This window comes from Anas platyrhynchos, chromosome 7 (assembly GCF_047663525.1).
Source record: "Anas platyrhynchos isolate ZD024472 breed Pekin duck chromosome 7, IASCAAS_PekinDuck_T2T, whole genome shotgun sequence".
Taxonomy (NCBI): domain Eukaryota; kingdom Metazoa; phylum Chordata; class Aves; order Anseriformes; family Anatidae; genus Anas; species Anas platyrhynchos.
The window spans coordinates 20288877-20308748 of NC_092593.1; the positions used below are offsets into that span (position 1 = coordinate 20288877).

Below are 19872 nucleotides of genomic sequence, written 5' to 3' on the forward strand. Positions count from 1 at the left end.
GTCTGTTTTCTGTGTGTTCTTCCCATGAGCTTTCCAGATGATAGTAGGGCAAGATTTGGCAGTGCTAACGGATCTCTGAGGTCTTATCAGAGCTTTATTTCATGTTGTTCTCTCCTGGATGCCTTAGGGGCAGTTACATAACCACAAAACAGAAGATATATAACCTAGAAAGAATTACCAGAACACCTACTGCATTGTGCATCTTTTGTGGTCTAATTATATAAACATGCTCTATTATTTATAAAACTGCATCACTGTGTTTCCTTTCCTTTTTTTTTTTTTTTTTTTTCCTGTGCTACTAAATTTTGTTCGTAAGACTTTTAGAGCTACACTTTGAGCATACAGATTTAGGACAGGGATGGTCTCAAGTGGCACTGTAACATTAAATATTAAATAACTGTTTCAAACTGCAGCCAAGAGGAAAATCTGATGCCAGCCAAATCTTAAGCCATAAAATTGCAGAGGAAAGTAATAAAAATTTCTCAATTCATCATACCTGCTATTTTGCACATCGTAAGGAACTGTCTATAACAGATTCCTTCCTCAAATAACTTAACCATAGAGCTTACCTTTTGCTTCATTGCTCCAATGCAGCTCAACAGCACTACCATGCCAAGAAGGGCAAGAAGAAGATCTTTATTTATTTTTAAATTAACAGTATATAATTCTTGTTGCATCTGTCAGGCTGTAAAAAATGCAGCAAATTATCATTAAAGAAATCTTGGGGGGAAGAATATTGTAACAGCAGGTCTATTGCCATCAAACATGCTGTCACAGAGCTTTCTGTAAGTATGGATTTTGTGGAAGGTACAAACTGAAGCAGTGTTCTGCTTCTGCCTGGTTTCTAAACCGATGGGAAGCACTCCATGAGGCTGTCCTACGTTCTAATTGTGTTTCTGATATGCTTTGTGTTGGGTTTTGTGTATATGTTTGTCATGATCTGAAGTACATGCAGAAGGGATTTAATAAAGCTGTCAGTTTATTTTAAATAACTTTAGTAGATGAAGGAAATTGAGATTGGAACTAGGAATAGAAGTTCTTCAGGAGATACCTCTGAAAACTTGCATGTGAAAACATGTGCCCATGCGTACCAGGCAGAATGCTCAGAGTGTGCCACAAGGATTATCAGCCTCTTTCACCTGCTGTTTTTTGCCTTCTGTGTGGAAGAAAGTTGGGACTCTGATTTTCTACATTCTTTGAAAAGCTGACGTCTCAAATGAAGGTGGCAATTCATTGCATTATTCTTCTAGATAGTGTCATAGACTGCGAAGTGTTAGTAACCATCCACCACAATTCCCTAATGGGTCTGCAGGATACCAGTGCTTATTGCTAGTATGCATTAGGGCTTTGATCAAGGAAGGCCAAAAAAAAATGTTGCCCAAAGTAGAGTGACATACAGTACTAGTTGAATTGTCACATGAAAATGGCTTTCAGAGCTGGAAAGCCAGTTGAACTGACTACTGCCAATCTGAAGAGCCCATGGATAATTGCTGAATATGACGGTTTTAGCACTGTCTAATGTGAACCGTTTGAAGCATGACATTTTTATGTTACTGTCTGCAGCCCTAACAGCAGCAAAACAGTGGCAAAAGTGTCTCTGTAAGTGACAACTACAAATCTGGGGGAGGGGGAGAAGGTATGAGGGGTTGTTTAATCTGCAGTTGGCAATGTGAGGTCTTTTTCCTGGGAGAGCAGCCGTGCTGAGCTCGCTGCATTAGACAGCAGGTCATTGGGAAGATGAACCTGATGTATTGGGTGGGGGGGGTAAGTTGTTTCAGTTAATTGCTCTGACAATTAATTTTTATTAGCTAAAGTTCAATCTCACTTTTTGGAGCAAAATTTTAAGGGCACAATTCAGCAGGGTGTTGAAGGAAACCTCTTCAGAAGTATGCCCGGAGTCTGCAAAGTGCTTAGTTAGATGTACACTTAAATAGTTTTTGCTGAATTGAGCATGATCGGGTATACCAGATTAATTGGCAGATGCTCTTCAACTTTTCCATCTCCATAGCGTTCTGTATCATGCTGAAGCATCTTTAAAATTTTATTAGTGGCTCAAAGTTAAAAGGGTTGAGAGGTTTTGAAACTGTCTGTACTTTGGATCAGGAAGCACTTACATGTTGAACAAGAACAGTCAGATCTGTTGCTGTACTCTCCAGGTGCTTTAGAGCATCTGTTTTAAGACTACATTTGAAAAGAAAAAAAATCTTACTATGCTTTACTGTGATTCTTTGTTGCAGTGTGCCACATCCATTTTTGAAACATAACAACTGCCCTGATAAGCACAGCCCAGCCTGAAAGGATTACCCTAAAGGCTCATATGTAGAGTTGATCTCACTCATGTTGGGCTCAAGCAGACCAGACACAAGCCTGGTTCAATCAGGAGGTCTTGTAGGCATGTTAGTGCAGGACGAAGTGAACCTTGTAAACCTTATTTTGAGCAGACAGATCAAGTCTTCCAGAACATTGGGTCCTTGTATGCATTCATCTGGGTTTGCTGGATTTAAATTAACCTAAGAAGCCTTTCAGGCCATATAAATTGAGTGTATTTGGGTCATTCAGAATCCGTGTGTCTGCACAACTGACTGGAGGCGTGTTCACATCTGAGGGACAGAGCAAATTCTCACAAAACAGAGCAGCTTCAGCTGTCCTCTTCTTTCAGTTAAATGTGAATTGATGCAGCAGTCAACCGGAATGGGGTGCTTCACCTAGTGGCCTCCATTGTGTTGTGTAAATGGGCCAGAGAATATTGCTGGGGAGGAAGGGGAACAAAAGGTATCTTAATACAAACCTTGTGTTGCTTTTCCTAGTCAGTTGGGCTCTGCTGTTGCTGATGTAGAACAGTTTGATACTTTCCCTATTGCAGAGAAATAGCTATGACCCTAACAGCAACCATCCCCAGTGGCCTGCAGAGCTAAAGCTTGAGCTGTGGATGACTCAGGACCCTAAGAGAGTTATCAGAAAGGGTCCTAAAGAGGGTTTATGCTACTGACCAGAGATTTTCCCTTCCCTGTAGTCCATGATTAATTGGACAGTGGTTAGGCTAAGGGCATTTTCCAACCTTGAGTGTTGGCATTATTACTTAGGATAAATTAAAGATCTCTCTTAATCAGCTACCACTTTGTGAATTCAGTTGGGAATGAGACTTGATAATCTCACACTAAAGATGTCATTTTCTTCTATAGTATGCTGTGCATACAGAATATTTTGCCTAAATTCCCAAAATGCTAAGGTGTTTTGGACACTCAGATGTATTGCCATGTGGACATGATTCCTACTCCTGTTTCCCTCCACTGTATCATCTATTCATCAGTAGACTGCACTGAGACCAAAACGGAGGGATAAAGATAGATGTACTGTAGACTGCGAATTATAGATTTAGATAGAGTACTTGTTGGAAAATAATTGAATTTGGAGTTGAACCTTGTCCGTTCAACCTTGGACAAATCTTCTTTTCATGAGATATATTTATCTTTTATTTCCTGGACTTCTATGTATGAGTTTTGAGGGATTTGTACAGCTTCATGACATAGTTCCAGTCCATTTCTTCTTGTCTTCCTCCCAAGTTATAGATTTTTTTTTTTTTTTTTGCTACATAAAGCAGCTTCACAAGAAGAGATGGTCCTACACATGATAGTTTTGGGGCTAACAACCCATCAGGGGCATGCAAGATGTAACATGAGAAAACTGAACCTATGTTTTCCCACGTCTGGCAGATGTTCTTACTGTTGAGCTACTGAGCAAAAGGAGAGGTTGGGGGGAGTGAGGACCGCTCATATGCCAATAAAATATTGGCATAGTTTTAGATTGTTGGCTCTCTGCACTGAGGTAGGAAAGTAGGCAGAGAAACATGTGATCATTCAATTCACAGTGTATTTCAGAGGCAGAGTGATCTGTGTGTGACCTTGTGCAAAGAATTTGTGATATATCTACAGTTAAATTCCCGATAGTGTGCAGCCAACATCTCCAGATCCATTCTTATCTTTTCTGACTCTATAGCTGAAGCTGATGGAAATAACATCCCTCATTTCTGTCCATTTGTTGTATGTATATGTTTTTAGACTATTATGCTTCATTAACATCACTCACTCTGTAAATGGCCTTAAATGTTGATTTAATTTAATGTAGATTTTATAGGTCTCAATATATGTTAATTTGTAGATAACAAGGATCTGTTTTTTTTTGGTTTAAAAAGACAGTTACAAGTGAAATATCTCCAGTTGCTAAGACCATTGGTGTTAGCACAGTAAGTAGTAGTTAATGTGCGACATTTACTAAAGCATTGAATATAGTTACTTAGCTAGTTAGACCAGATATACTTACTCAATGTATAATAAGAAATGTTTTAATAACTTAAAATTAATTTTCTCCCAAACCTTCTTGTATTCTCTTGTGGTTTAACCTAACAGGCAGTTAAGCACCACACAGCTGTTTGTTCACTCCCCCCACAGTGGGATGGGATAGGGCACTGGGAGAAAACTTGTGGGCTGAGATACAGATAGTTTAATAGGAAAGAAAAGCGGGGGGGGGGGGGGGGGGGGGGGCGGGGGGGATACACAAAACAAGGTGGTGCACAATGTGATTACTCACCTCTAGCCAACCAACACCCATCCCATCCCAGAGCAACAGCAGCCCCACCAGCCAACTCTCCCCCGTTTTATTGTTCAGCATGATGCTACGGGGTGTGGGATGTCCCTTTTGGCCAGTCTGGGCCACCTGTCCTGGCTGTCTCCCTCTCAGCACCTGGGGCACCCCCAGCCCTCTCACTGGCAGGGCACCATGAGAAGCTGAGTCCTTGGCTCTGTGTGAGCACTACTCTGCGACAACTAAAATGTCAGCATGTTATTGACAGTATTTTCACTCTGAATCCAAAACATGGCACCATACCAACCACTAGGAAGAAAATTAACTCTGTCCCAGCTGAAACAAGGACATAGTTATCCATTTGACCTTGGCCAGTGGATGTTTTACTGTTAATTGCTGCATCATACCAACTTCAGGTCCTGGTAAAACAATGTGTTAAACTATTTAGACTCCTGTGTGGGTATTGAGCCAGGCAGAATTTCCCTCTGAAGCCTACAGAAAAGGTATCCGGTTGCCTGACACAGAGCAATGGAAAGTCCTTCACCGCACTGCAACTGCAAGATGCAGGGGACCAATTCTGATGGCAGTTTGACCAACTCAGAAGATTATTGAATAGCTTTTGTGAATGTTGTTCCTCAGGAATGAGCATGTTACCTTTATACTTATTTATTTATTTATTTATTTAGAAGATCAACCAGCTTTGTCTGTCATCCAGTCCTGAGCTTTTCTTTGCCTTCTGATGCTCAACCCAAATAGACTTGTTTGGGAGGGTTGGCAAAAAGATTAAATACTAACAGCAGCTATTATCGTATGCCTGTATCTGTATATCACCTGTGGAGCACTTGAATGCTTGGAGCAAGTTGATAGCCTTTGGCAGGTACAACTAGTATCTGGTGGCTTTTGGCTCTGAGTTTTTTCCAAAAGCTCCGGGAATTCTCCTGTGGGTTAGTCCATGGTTTTGGCACAGATCTGTGGCTGTGGCAGTAGTTTGGGGTGAGGGTGGAATGTTAGGCTTGGGAAATCAGTATTTGTGAATTTGCACATTTCGGAAAAGAGCTGCTTCCTTCCACTGAGGTGCCAGCTGCAGCAAATGCTGCAGTGGGAGGCTTTCAGAGAAACACACAGGCTGCAAAATTCCTGAGCTCCACCATGTAAATCTTAACCAGCACCATATTTCAAATACTTCAGAATGCCTTTGCATTTCTCAACAGCAATTTACAAATGTCCTCAAATATGTTACAAATTTTGCTCAGAGAAGTGTGAAATAAAGGGGATATTGAGGAGATTTTTAATGTAACAACAGAAAAAGAAAAAAAAAAAAAAAACAAAAACTTTGAGGGATCTATAACAACTGCTCATAATTATGAGTAAAATAAGAACACTGAGAGTGCTCAACAGTGAGGTGAGGATAGACAGTTTTTCCCTTCTAATATGTATATTTTTTTCAATGACAGTCTTGAAGCTTTCAGTAGAGGAGGTAGATGGCTTTGAAGTTAAACAGCAGGTTTCCTAGCCATAGGAGTAGCCTAATAAGAAAACTACTATCCAAATAAAACCTTGCTTCATATTGCTTTTCTTGCTGTTTCTTCCGCATGGCGTGGCCTGAAGGTTTTTACCAGCACAACTACTCTCCTACCCCCCACCCACCTAAGTACTCTTTTTTTGCAGTATCTTAACAAAAGTGCCAGCATGTAAGCTGTGAGCTGTGTTGCTGGTGTTACTGAAGGGATTGGTGTTTATATAATACCAAATGAATAAATAATCTCTGCAGTGCTCTGGAGGTTACAGGGTAAGACACAGTTTCTGTTCAGCTTAGGTATCGCAGTTTAAATCTCACTGATGTTCTTACACTGTCCTGTACTCAGCTTATCATAAGGTTATTTATGTCTGACACAGCTTTCCTTCTAAATACTTGTAAAAGTAGCTCTGAAGAGTAAGGTTTGGGTTGACCTTCTTACACATAGAAGCGTTTTCAGTTTTGACACCCTTCCAATAGTTTTTTGTGCACACTTCAGTGGCAATTAACTGTAAGCTAATAGTTTTGCCAGTGAACAGAAAGTTGCGCTGTAAAATGCGTAATTGAAGATGATTCATGCAGCAGTATTGCCTCACTAATGAAGCTAAATCTCATCCTGTTGTAAATGTTATGAATAGTAAGTCACTGGTGTTTATCTCAAGCATGTTTGTGTAGTCACTTCAACCCTTGGAAAAAACAGGGATTCGTGTAAGAATTTGCACTGCATAAAATTTTGATTTTATTTTATTATGCGTCTATTGACCCTTTTTTCTTAAGCCAGTAATGGGTCCAGAAGATAGGAAGATACTTTCTATGTCTTCTTTTATTGCAAAAGGAAGAAAGACCTGGAGACGATCATTTTGTAGGGTTGGATTTGATGATTTGATCTCCTGCTGGCTTCTGTCTCATTTTCTGTGTCACCTTGCTTTTGGCTTCTAGTTAGCCTTTGAAAAGAACACCTAGAAGCCCAGAAATTATTTCATGTATGCTTGGGAAAATATGGAATATAAAACTCTCCAGGAAATGTGCGGTTAGGAAACTCTTTAGAAGCAGACATAAGTTATGGATATCTACTTGCATCCAGCATGTCTGTCTGATGCAAATACACTTACTAGAACTAAGAGTGAAGTGCGGAAATGTGCTCTGCAAAACTGGCTATCTGTGGGTGATATTTTTCATTACTGAAGACCATATTTGGTGTTCAGCACTCTTAATGTTACCCGTTGAAAGCTTAATAAAATTTCTTGTTATGGTTGTCCTAATAATGAAGTCAGGTCCTGTAGAGGCATTGCAGTAAGAGTCTTTCTTTTTTCTGATTGCTCAATAACTCCTAAGTATTAGAAGTGACAGCAATCCTACGTGTTACATTTTTAAAGTGAAAATCTAACTTCTTTCTACACAAATGGCTTAATTTTAACACTGCCTTCCCATGTAAGACGGCATCAAAATGAAGCCCCAGTAAGCAGGTATAACCATAAGAACCTCTGAAACATGAAGACAGAGTAAGCAGGGAGCTGGGAAGCATGGCACAGATGTGTAATTTAAACAAGTACTGAATTACTGCTTATTTCAATACATTGAAATCACGTGCAGAAGTGCTTCCCTGAATTGGAGTGCAATTTTCAGAAGAAAGTGTTATCAGGGTATAATTAGTGAAACATGGTTTCTTAAGAATCTCTTTCATGTTTGAATTCTCCACTTAGTAAAGGGATTGAAGTTTTTGCCACTTAGAAGTGGTGATGACTATCCTTAATTCTTTTGTTTTTTCCTAAGCTTGGTGGACTTTCCAGTATCTAATAACAAGTGAATTTCTTTACAACGTGTGGGAAGTGGGGGGAAAGGCAGCAGATGAACACAATGCTTGATAACAAAAGTCTTAGAAAACCAGACCAAAATCTTGCTTCAGATTCTGTTAACGTGACGTGGGTTATGTTGTGTTGGCAGTACTATAAGAAATGTGTTGAGCTATGAAGTGTATAATCCTGGTATCCTAGAGTTAATCTGTTGTACCTTTTGCAGGTGGAGATTTACATTTTACCTTTATATATTTACCTATGGAGTACGGTTCCTGAAAAAGGTAGGCACTTGCATTATTATGCTTTCATTACTCATTATGGATTTGTTTCAAGTCTTGTATAGGTATAATGTAGAACACAGGCATAAAACTTACATTCATCAAGAACAAAATTAAAATTTAATTTGCATTCATAAAATGAGCTGCCGTTGGCACTTATAAGGAATATAAGTGCTCATCAATATTTAACGGAACAAAAAAAAAACAAAACACATGGGTATACCAACATGTCTAGTTCACTTTATTATTTTCGTTATAGGCATTAAAGTGTCAGAAAAGTTTACCAAAGTGTTCAGGTCAATTTCGGCACTATCCTTATTTAAATGCCTCTGGTAGAAGATGCTTTTTAATAACAATCTATTAGTGATTTTAAAAATGCTGTGGTTTTGGTCATTCTTTGTCTGGTACGCTGTGGAAAGAAGTGGCTCCATGGAGTTTCCTATCAATGCTGTGTTTTTGGTGATTTAAAATAGAGAAGGGTATTGACAGCCTCTAAATGCCCTGGCATAGGTCTGTTAACTTCATCCTGGGCAGTTATATGGGTTTGTGGTTCAAACTATTTTTGCAATGTTGCTAGTTCTCAGAGCTTTTGTGCAAATCAAGTGATATTTTCGTAATTCTTGGAGATGTATTTTAGGGGAATGTGTGGTCTCAGTGTATTAATGTAATTTCATCTATTCATTTTGGACAAAAATTAACACAAGAGAGTGTGTTCTAAATGTTTCTGATGTTTTGTAAGCAAAAGTATGGAGAGTGCAGGGGGTAGAGAACCTTAATTTTTACAGTTGTAATTCCTGAGGCTGTTCCAGGTGAGTCAACTCAATGCCAGCAGGGCTGATGATGCCCTGTGCAGGGAGGAGACATCAGCTGTTGTCAGCCCCTTACCAGTGGTCAGCCCGAGATGCAGAGTGTGCACCTGTTCTCCAAATAGAGCAGAACCAGACATAATGCACAACCTCTCCCTCTCTCCTTGAATGCTCCTGTTCTGTGCGTACTTCATCCATTAACATGCTCTGTGATTTTTCCTGTGAGCGTAGCGTGAAATAGGAAAACAGTTTTAATGACAAACCGTTAAGTGAATGTTGCCACCGTGCTGAATGCTCCATGCTCTGTGGTTGGTTTCTGACTTGTTAGGATGTTTTGCTCAATGCGGAAGACGTCCCTACTCAAAGTCAAGTTATTCTACATGTGTTTGACAAGAAGAGTGGCCATGGTGCAGTGGAATAAGAAAAATATAATTTTATTTTCCCTGTGCCTGTATTGCATATGATATTTCTAGCTTGTTGGCAAATACGTAGTAATACATGGAGTAATGTTTTTCAGCTCAAGCTCACACTAGAATTTTGCGCAACAGTATGGTTTGTTTTAAATCAATGAGATTAAAGTTTCATACTCTTCAGAATAATATAATTGGCAAGTAGGGAATCCTTTAGGTAAAGCAACCTTAGTCTTGTTTTGCTTTTCAGCCTCATAGAGCTTTATCTTATTTTAAATATATTGCAAATGTGTTGAAATGTGAGAAATGGTAGATTGTATAAGAAAAGTTTTAATTTAAAACTAAAAGATGTTTCAGTGATTGATTTTTTTTTTTTTTTTTGGTGGCCATAGACTGGATCTCTCTTGAAAGTATTGGAGTGCTTAATTTCTTTTGGGAGAACGATCTTGTGTCCCTTACGGTTTCAGAATTACTGATTTTCTTCTGGCAACCTCTTTTGGTTTGTTCTTTTTCCGTACCTCTGGAGGTGAGAATGGATAAAATTACTATTTTGATATTTCTCAGCTTCGAAGTAGACAAACAAAGAAAATACTTTTTGAACCTTCTAGCTAAACTAAAGTCTTACGATAACAATTCAGAAACTTCCTTACACAGTACAAAGAAAGTGTCTGTCCTTGGAAAAACTCTGAATACCAGTATTTCTAAAGACTGAAAAGAATACAGAAAATGCATGCTTCATTACGAGCATTGTGAGCTGGGTCTAAAGGCTGAGATGACAATTGTCATCCACATCCACAGTGTGGATGTCGTCCTCCCTGTTCAGAATATCACTCAGTTTGAGGAGGGATTGCCAGCACAGCATGGCTGTGTGAACGAAATATACCAGTATTTAAACAAACTAGTCTTAACAAAGATGGGTTTTGTGATTTTGCTATAATTTTAACTTTCAACATGTTTTAATTTTTACAGTAAACTTGTTCACTATGTAACTGTGTACACATTTAATTATTTGTTTTTACACAGTATTGTAAATGAATCACATCACTTTATGCTATAGTCATTGTTCCAGTGTTCTACTTCATATGCTCAAGTCTTCCACATGGGAATGCAGGTAAATTAACAAAATTATGACTGTATTTATATTTGTAATTGCATCATCTCCCCAGTAATATTGTGTAACTAAAAGAAAATACAGTATAGTTACTGTTCATCAAACACTGAATAGTTTACTGAGCCCACTTAGGAGGGAAATCTGAGTTTGAAAGGAATAAAATCCTGACCCTGGAATCTGGAGGAGAGCTTCTTTCAAAGCTTTCATTACTAAGTTGGATAATCCTTTGTGGTTTTTTGTTGTTTTTTTCTTTGTGTGTGTGTATCTTGTCTTTGTTAAGGGAACAATTGCGATGAAACACTTGCTTCTTTAGGAAGCTAGAGAAAAAGCATAATCCCATCAGAGCAACACACTCACTAACTGCGAGAGTAGGAGGAAGAGTAATTATTGCTAACACTCCTGTTTTGAGGAATGGAATATGCCACCAGTATAGCAACACATTTGAAATACTAATTTTGACTTTAAAACCTAAACTAATGCTTAAGTGATGGACGTTTTGGACAGCTGGATAAGAGATTTTATATCATGAATACACGTCAGATGCTTGAATGTATATAAGAAAGTATTTTTAGAAGGGAAACTGCATTTTGGTGATTTTTAAATAACAGAATCATTCAAGACGGGTTCATTTGTCCATTTCTGGATAGTTAAGATCCCAGATTTGAGAAGATTTTTGCCATCTCAAGTGGGAAGTGTTGCTTATTGGCTGGGCTTGAGACTTGCTTTCATGAGGTACTCCCTTGTTCATGTTCAACAGTGTACCTACCTTCTGTATTTTTTGCTTTGGTTATTCCTTTCTAACCAAGCCAATTTGCCACACTGGTTTTCAAGGTCTTGCTCTCAGTAATACTGTATTACAATTTATTTATTTTTTTCATGTGAAGAATATATTGCTTGGGAGTACAGAATCCGGTTTAAAGATGATGTTCAGCGAGTTGGTGCAACTCACCGTCAAACTCTACAATGACTTGATTTATACAGTGGCTGGGAAGTTGTCATGGAATTGCAGGGATGCTGTGACTCCATTGCTCTCCTGATCTCTAGATACACTAGCAGCAACTTGTCTGTGTCTCTTAAGTGTGGGGCAAGGCTATCTACCACTTAAATATGGTAATCATTGACTTGTGGATCTTTGGGGCAGTTGTATTTGCACCATTAAGCTCTGCAGTAGACTGCACTGTGCAGGATGTGCCTTTCTGCCATGGGAAGTAACACCACTTTCTTTCTGAAGACTGTTACTCAGGGTTTTCCAGGCAAGTGCTTTCTCCTAATGCCAGCTTTAGCAGCATGGTTGCATGCTACGTGTTCTCTTTCTGTAGCTCTTTCATCTGTTGGTTTATTAATTCTCAATAATAAAGCCACTGGTCTCCGCTGGTGAAGCAAAAAACATGTGATAACCTGTGCAAAGACATCTGGTGACATAAGGTGATCTAAGGTCTCTTAGAGGTTTTGAAATGTGAACCAGCTCATCTGTACAAAAGGCTATCCCTAAAACACAAATGCCAGTGCATTGTCTCTTTTACAGTTTCTCTGTTGGCTCGTGAATTGCCAGGCAACAAAATACTCTGACCTCTGTACTATGATCCTTCCCTTCTGACCTAATCTAGTCTTCTTGCAACCTGCTGCTCCTTTGCTTTGCTGCACATGCTGTTGCTGACCTGTTGGTTCTCTTCTGTTTACAATTGGCTCTCCCGTGGTTGGAGGTAGAAATTCACTTTTACTTACAAGACTGGCACGGAGCCTGTCAATTACTTAAGCACCACTCTGAGCTAGTTTTGAGGTCCTTTGCTTTGTGCTGGCCCCTTGCCTAGAGATGAATTTCACCTTTTGGATTCTTTCTGAAAACACATTTCTCATTATGCCCACGGCACATGAATCATTGCTACTTTGTCTTTTACTGTCACCTTCCCTGTTTGCTGCATAAAGCAATATTACTGCCTCAGCAGTGTCAGCAAAAGGGTGGATTTCAGTTCTGTTGTGTCCCATCAAGCTACCAAAGGAAGATCTCACCAGGATACTGTGCCAAACCACCATTCTTGCAAAAAGTGCCACGAGGTCTTTGGTGGCTTTGTAGAGCTGACAAGCTTATATAGCTTTTTTGGGGGGAAGATGTGCCCAAGTTTAATAAGACATAGTCATATAGAAGACTTCTCGACAACTCCGATGATATGAGACATCAGTTCTTTGGTCACATTGGTCAGTTGCTGAGTACGTTCTTGGAATTCTGAAACTTCATAATCATTGAAAACTGTCTCTGTTGAGCTGTTCTCTTGGGTCTGGTCATTTTCCAGTGTCAGAAACATTCTTGATGTACAGTGTTCAGTCATAAAAAACATCATAAATCGTACCTTTGTTACCTTTGTTAAACAGTATTTTCAAAAATCTCTATTCACCGGGAAAAATATCTGATGCAAAGTTTTGTTTTCTGATTTTGCGCTGCTACATCAGAACTAATCGGTCTATAGGACTTAAATAAGTCTTTGTCTTCATGGTCTGTGCACAACAGAGACCTAGCTTAAAAGTGTGTACATTGTCAACTTTGCCTTTGTTGTGATAATGCATCACTCATTAAGTGACATTGTAAAAATGAACCTTTTTCTTACAAGGTGTACTGTTGATGGCATATCCCATGTTCAGCTTCTCTGGTTGTTTTCCTTTTCTTGGGCATAAAGAAATGGTAAAGATGTAGCTTCTACCATTCATATCTGCCTTCTTCAGTCAGGAGGTGTTTTTGACTGCAGGGTGCAGGTATGTTACTGGTGTTCTCTTATAAATATTTGCAATGCAAATGAAATAAATGCCTCAGTGAAGTGAGAGGATTAAGTTCTTTTGTCCCCTGCAAGAGAGGAGAGATGGCAAGGTAGTTGCTTTATTACTCACAAATGGACCACACACAGATGAATAGCTCACAGCCTTTGATATACTGGGCCAAAGCATTGAATCACCTACAAATTTTGTCTTAATATGTACGTATAAGAGAGCAACAGACTTCAGTAATTATTTTAATGTAGAGGTGTTAGTATTTAATTATCATATTAGATATTCCTTGTTTCCCCAGCTCCTGTGTGCCTTCAGCCTTTACTTTCCTTTGTGTCAAAGTAAGTAAATGAATATTACAGAGCCACAAGGTTTAATTTTATTAGCAGTTTTGCAGTCATTGTCTGTAACTGGTGAAGTAATTAATGACATTTTAGTGTCAAAGCATCTCAAAGACAAAATTGTTTCCTTGGTTTTGGATTCTTTTTTAAACGTTCCTTATAAATTTTTGCTTCTGCTTCAAGTCCTCTCTGACTTAACACTTTGAGTTGTAGCTCATTATATTACCAAGTGGCATACTAAGGCTCCCAAAAGAGACTCATTGCTAGATTAAGATACAGATTTATTCTTGTTCTTCCAAATTTCAATTTGATGCAAACAAGCTGTTAACTTTCTGTGTAATGAGCATGAGGCAGTTGTGAGGAGATAAGGGTGTTATCTCCCCAGCCGCTTCCTCACAGCGCCAGGCCAGAGCCAGGCTGGGCCCCGCCATCTTGCTGAGCTGGCTCCAGCCACCTCAGCAGCATGGTGGCCGCTGCGCTGAGGGGCCCAGCAGGTCCCGACTCAGTATTTGAAATGGCTGCTGGAACTTCTGGTGCTTTATGAGAAGAAGGGTTCAATGTCGTTGTAAGTCAGAGTTCAAGCCAGTTCATTTCCTCCACAAATACCATTTTCAAGGGCAGATTTGGTGATCAATGTTCTTCTGTGTGAGGAAGCAAACTGAGACACTGACCACCAAAGAGAAGGTGAAGCTTTCTTTCGTTACTCAGTGCTCACTCCATTGCTGCTTTCCACAGCAAATTTAAATGATTTCGGGCTTAAGACTGAGTGGGCCACAAAATCCCTAAATGCAAAGGTCTGATGTAGATAAGAAATTATCTAATACAAAGCTGGTATTTTTCCATGGGTGGTACCAAGGCCCTAGTAGTTCTGGAAAGATTTTCATCCTCATAGATAATGCATGACAAAATCGTGCTGGGTATTGACTTAGAATACCTCTGTCCAGGCTAAGCTGCGTGTAATGACATGGACTCTTGCATAGAGGTGTTTTGTCTCAAATACTGTCATTTCTGTGAAGTATGAATATGAAATAATGATATGCCTGCAGGTCCTACCAGGAGTTGGCATAATACCCTCCACGCCCAGAGGCACGTCTTCGCTTTGTAATAACTGTACTGCAGCATTCTTTTTATCTTCATAAATCACTAAAATTCAAAGCAGAAGAGAAGATAACTAACCAACTATATTTCTACTCTGATCATGTATGTGCAAACTTTTCACCTTTTTAACTGCAGCTGAGATTTTTCAGCATGGTGCTACAGGTTTGTTTGTTTGTTTGCATGTCTACAAAATACTCCCTTGTAGAGTACCACACCAGCATTGGTGCCAGCAAGACACTAAGTTCCCATAACAGTAAACTGACTGCTTTGCTTATTGCTAATATAGGAACAAGATAACATTTTGTTTCCTTCAACAATATTTGCAATGAAATCAGTAATGACTTGGTTAATTAAGAGTTGGTAGTCAATATTAATAGTTAATTAATAGTTAATAGTTAAAATTTGGATTCGTTTTGGTGATAAACAGAGTGAGGAATTCAGGATTGGCTTGTTGCTTGCTTGCTGAGTCTTGGTGCTAAGCAGTATCTATGTAATTCTGTAGAATGAAAAACTTTTACAAATATCTGGAAGCAAAGCTTCCAGGCAACATTTGGTGACTCTTCACATTCAGTTCTATTAATTGCCCATGAGAATTACAAAGTCATTAAAGAGCATGAATTCCCCTTGGTAAGAGTCTTGGGAGGTCTATATTGAGACTTGGGAATTTGAAGTCATGTGGTTATCCTAATTGGAAAAGGACCATCTGACTGTGACTGGATTAAAAAAATAATATATATATATATATATATATATATTACAAAAAAAAAAAAAAAAAGAACACCACTTTTGACTTACTCTTCAAAATTAGTCTTGAAGTAAAGCACATGATATCAGGATACTATGTCTGTTTAGAAAATGCCAGGTGCAACAAGCTTTCATATTTCTGCAGGTGACTGAGGGGCAGTTCTGCATCTCCCTTCCTAAGCTATCCCCATACAACAGAACTATCTTGTTGAAACAGCTGATCATGAAATTGCAAGCGATAGCAGTGCAGATCTATTTCAAAACAACAGGAAGGCCATACTGAACTGTGAATTTGACTCCAAATAGAAGTAATGTGAATGTATGGAAGGCAACTGGAAAGATTGCAGTGTGATATGAAGTGGAAAAAGCAATTCCACTTCTGCTTTTCTGAAAAGTTCTTTTTTTTTTTTGAAACTATAGGATGATTCACTTTATCCTTAAGTGTGTGCACAAACCACCGGGCTAAGGGCTGTGTGACAGCAAGATGTGGCCTGTTACTCTCTGAACGTTTCTGCATGCACTTAGAGATGACTTGGCTTCCTGATGCTATTTTTTTATGAGTGAGGACGCTCCATTTCACTGCTGAGGTGAATCAGCGCATTCTTTGCCTTTTTTGGATCAGAATAGCAACAGGAGCGCACACAGATGTTACAGTCCTGGGAGATTTGAAAAACATTTGAAAATGTCATTTTGAATTGCTTCTGACTGAGAATCTTAGAGCCTAACGTCAGACCATTTGCATTAAAAAAAAAAAAAAAAAAGTTGATTCATGGTGTGGTGACTGGTATTTGACATGTTTTCTGTAATACACTTCATCTGTATCTCTTGACTATTGAGATTGTTAACCTCCAAAGAAGTAAACAGTTCTTGATTTCCACAGGTAAAGTAAAGTACTCTGTAGGGTTTTTATTTGGGGAAAGAGATGTCTCTGTGATGAAGAATGAGTTCATATTCCTGTGGGAAGTAACTCAAGACTCGGACACAGGAACAATGGGATGTTTAGCTGGAGTGGTCTCATTTGCCATTCAGGTTTTGTTCTATGTTTTCTTCTGTTTATCTTACTATCAGTTTTGCAGCTATTTGATATTTTGGTATTAAACAGTTTGGTAGTTTCACTGTATGCTGTTTCTTGCATCAGTTTTGTCACTGATAGTACATTTTCAGTTTTCTTCAGAGCATCATGAGGTCTGTTCTGGATGCATTCATATGTTCCGATGTCATCAAATACATTTACATTTATTTTAGCTGTTAAATAAAGTGACTTCGGAAACACTGGCATACACTTCCACCTTAAAGGAAACGCGTCTCTACTGGTCACTAAGCTAATGAGTTGGTAATAGCTTATTTCAGTCAGTTTAAGAACCTAAGAAATTGCAACTGCTGTCACTCTGCTTGCTCTGGTTACCAAAGACAAGCTGTCCTCAAGGACCTCCAAGAGGTAGTGGGCTTTGGAAGTAAAAATACCCTCAGTTTGGGAAGAATTAGCAATAAAACTGCTGGATTACTGGAAAGCTTGAATCAAAACTTTGGAAATAAGGCTGATAAAATGGGATAAGGCTGTTTTGTGAAATGAGGGGTTAACTCTGTAGAGTCAAAACTAATTATTAAATGTAGACTGACTGTTTTGCAGGGGGCTAGATGTACGTAGAGCCTTTGGCTGTAAGTATTCAGTCTACAAAAAATTAACTCATTTTTTTTCTCTGAATTTGGTGGCGAGAATTCTTTGGTAGGAAATAATCATGAGTATGCCCAGCATAAATTATAAGTGGTTCCCTGCAGTGACTCAATAATGCAACGTGGTTCTGTCAGAAGTTACTTTGCCTAATGAACAAGGAAAGTTCTAATTCCACAGTGGTACATGAGGCTTTTTTTTTTTTTTTTTTTTTTTTTAAATACTGGTGCTGTTTTTCCTTAATTGTTCCCATGAGAGCTGAGCTGTATTCCTGAGGAGCAATGGAGGGTACAATTTGGTCAGTTACTTGTTTCTCAATTTTCCTGATCTGGTTAGTGTAGCTTTGGAAAGAATGACCTGATCTTAGAAAGCATGACATGAGTGAGACCTCTGGTAGCTTCTACTGGCTGTGCAACATTTGTTTTCTGGTCTGTTTCTCTGAAGATTTCTCACGTGGGTTATCTAAAGATGAATAGCTGGGAGAAGGTATGGCTTTATCCTTCGAATTCTCTTGGAAAGGCTGGTTTGTTTTAGCAGCCCGTTTCCCTATGGTCAGTTCTGTGTTGTGCAGCCCAAGGCTTGTTGGTACATTTTGAGGAATGGATTTGGGAGTCCTGGAAGACTACAGGTTTGATGTGCTCCCATGCACTACAGGGAGGCTGCATTGTTTCATTCTTTTCTTGCTGCCATCTTTTTACCATGATCATCCTACGTAGTATCAACATATTTTCCTGAAGAAACAGATAGCAGTGACCTTGCTTTTACAATCTTGGTAAGTCATGTTCCAGCAGAAGTGCTCCAGGGAGTGCCATCCTTCCGAAGGCTAACTGTTCCCTTCAGTTCTCTACAACAGGGAGAGAATACATCTGAGGAATTGTCTTTGTACACTGCAATTTCCAAAGTGCTAGTGGGACTGGGGGTGCTTCTGACTCAACCCTACTGATGCCGTGCCCTGTAGCCTGAAGGTTCAGCAGGATGGACGTCGGCTGCTGCTGTGATCGACCGGCTCTGAATGTGCTGAGGAAGGAAGCCCGGATGCAGCTGCTTTGAAGCCAGCTGGTCCTCCTCAGTTGTCCAGTGACTTTTTGCTGTAGTCACGCCATGGGAGAGGTACATGGTGACTTTCTCAAAAGCCTCACGCTGGTTGCAATGCTTTATTGAACTGTGATTTTTCGGAATGCTTTTGAAGTCTTCCTGTCAGTTTCATGAGCCAGCAGCTGTGCTGCAGCAAAGGTGACTGCATCTGCAAAGAGTTGTTCAAACAGTCAAGCGGCGCACAACTGTGAATAGCTTTCTTTTCCTAATGTCACTGATTCTCTATACACGTTGCTGAAAAGGATTCATTTTAGCTTCATGACAGGTTCCAAATTTGACATTTTTAACTGCTTTACTTGGGAAGCTGCACCGTATGTATGGTTACTGTGCACACCAAGTCATGGTACTGTGTGGTCTGCAGCTGAACAAAGCAGCTAATAAAGGAGAAGATCACTCACTGTGCTTTTAAACAAGCTTATGTTACTCAAGTTGGCACTGGTTTGAGAACTGAAGAAATTGGAACTGAAGAAAAATGGGAAATAGTTTTCGAAATTATCATGTTTGAAATGAAGCCTGCAGTCAGTGGGCTGTAAATGTTCATACATTATTGCAAATTAGGTTGCAAGTATAAATACAACTATACATTCTTACAGGGTACGAAAGTATAACCAACCACTATATAGTGCTGATGCCATGCTTCCCCAGAGCCTTGCGTTTTACAAGTCTGATGGCTCAGAAATGTCCTGTTGGGTAAGAGCCCTTGGGCTGCACGATCACTTTGACAGCACTGCTGCACTGCCGCTCCCTTCCGGATGCACCGATCAAGCAACTCATGATTTCTGAAACCAATGGATATGGAGGTGCCAAGTGCATTTATTTGGACTTTGGGATTTTAATTTGACCTGGGACTATGAAACTACCTTTTCAGCATTACAAAAGAAAGGCTGAAGCCTGTGCTGCAGTTTAAATTGAGTTTTAGTTAGAATATTAACAATATTTTTCTGGAGGGAATAACAAGAGTTTAAATACAGAAATAGTTTCAAATTCTTCGTGCAAGTCTTCTGCAGTGCAAAGAGAACGTCCTTTGTGGGGTGCTTTTGGCTTCTATTGTCATTAGCAGTAAAGAATATATGTTTTTCCTTAGAATTGTATGGGAATTGTAACATGACGTACATCATTCTTAAAGTACTGACAGTTCTTCCCACTAGAAGCTGTCCTATTTCAAGGATCACCTGTGACAGCAGAATTTGCCAAGCTAGCAATTGGTAGCTGTGGCTTTTTTAATCTTTTTTTTTGATTAATGTTACAAAAAAAAATCATCACAGGTAGGAATTGCTTTTGGCAGATCTAAACTGTATTAGAAAAAAATGTGATACAAAACACCAGCAGCTGCCAACCTGACAAATAAATCACTGTAGTACTTGCCTGTGTCTGCTTCCTCTACAGGACAAGAGGATGAGCATTAAAAGTTATTATAGGATGAATAACAAATAGAAAGTTTGGTTTAGTTTATGCTTACCTCTGAAGCACCTAAGGAATTCGATGGCAGCAGAATACGTTTCTGGTCAAAACTCCTTACACTTGCATGGAGCAACACTGCAGATGAATTTGGTATCACATCCAGGGATTCGATACTAATCCTACTGATTTAATTGAAAACGTACAATGCCTGACATAGTTTTTGGTATTTCTATCAGTAGAACAAACTTGATTCCATTGAAAAAGTT

General features: G+C 39.2%; 1 protein-coding gene across 2 annotated transcripts in view; it reads left to right on the plus strand.

The window, feature by feature from the left end:
- The window catches only part of CERS6 (ceramide synthase 6), a 120544-nt gene that overhangs the window by 50715 nt on the left and 49957 nt on the right, over positions 1 to 19872 (plus strand). For both annotated transcript variants that reach the window (XM_038182291.2, XM_038182292.2), the window contains exon 4: positions 8117 to 8174. In XM_038182291.2, the coding sequence (XP_038038219.1) occupies positions 8117 to 8174 (58 nt within the window). The remainder of the gene's footprint in view (positions 1 to 8116; positions 8175 to 19872) is intronic.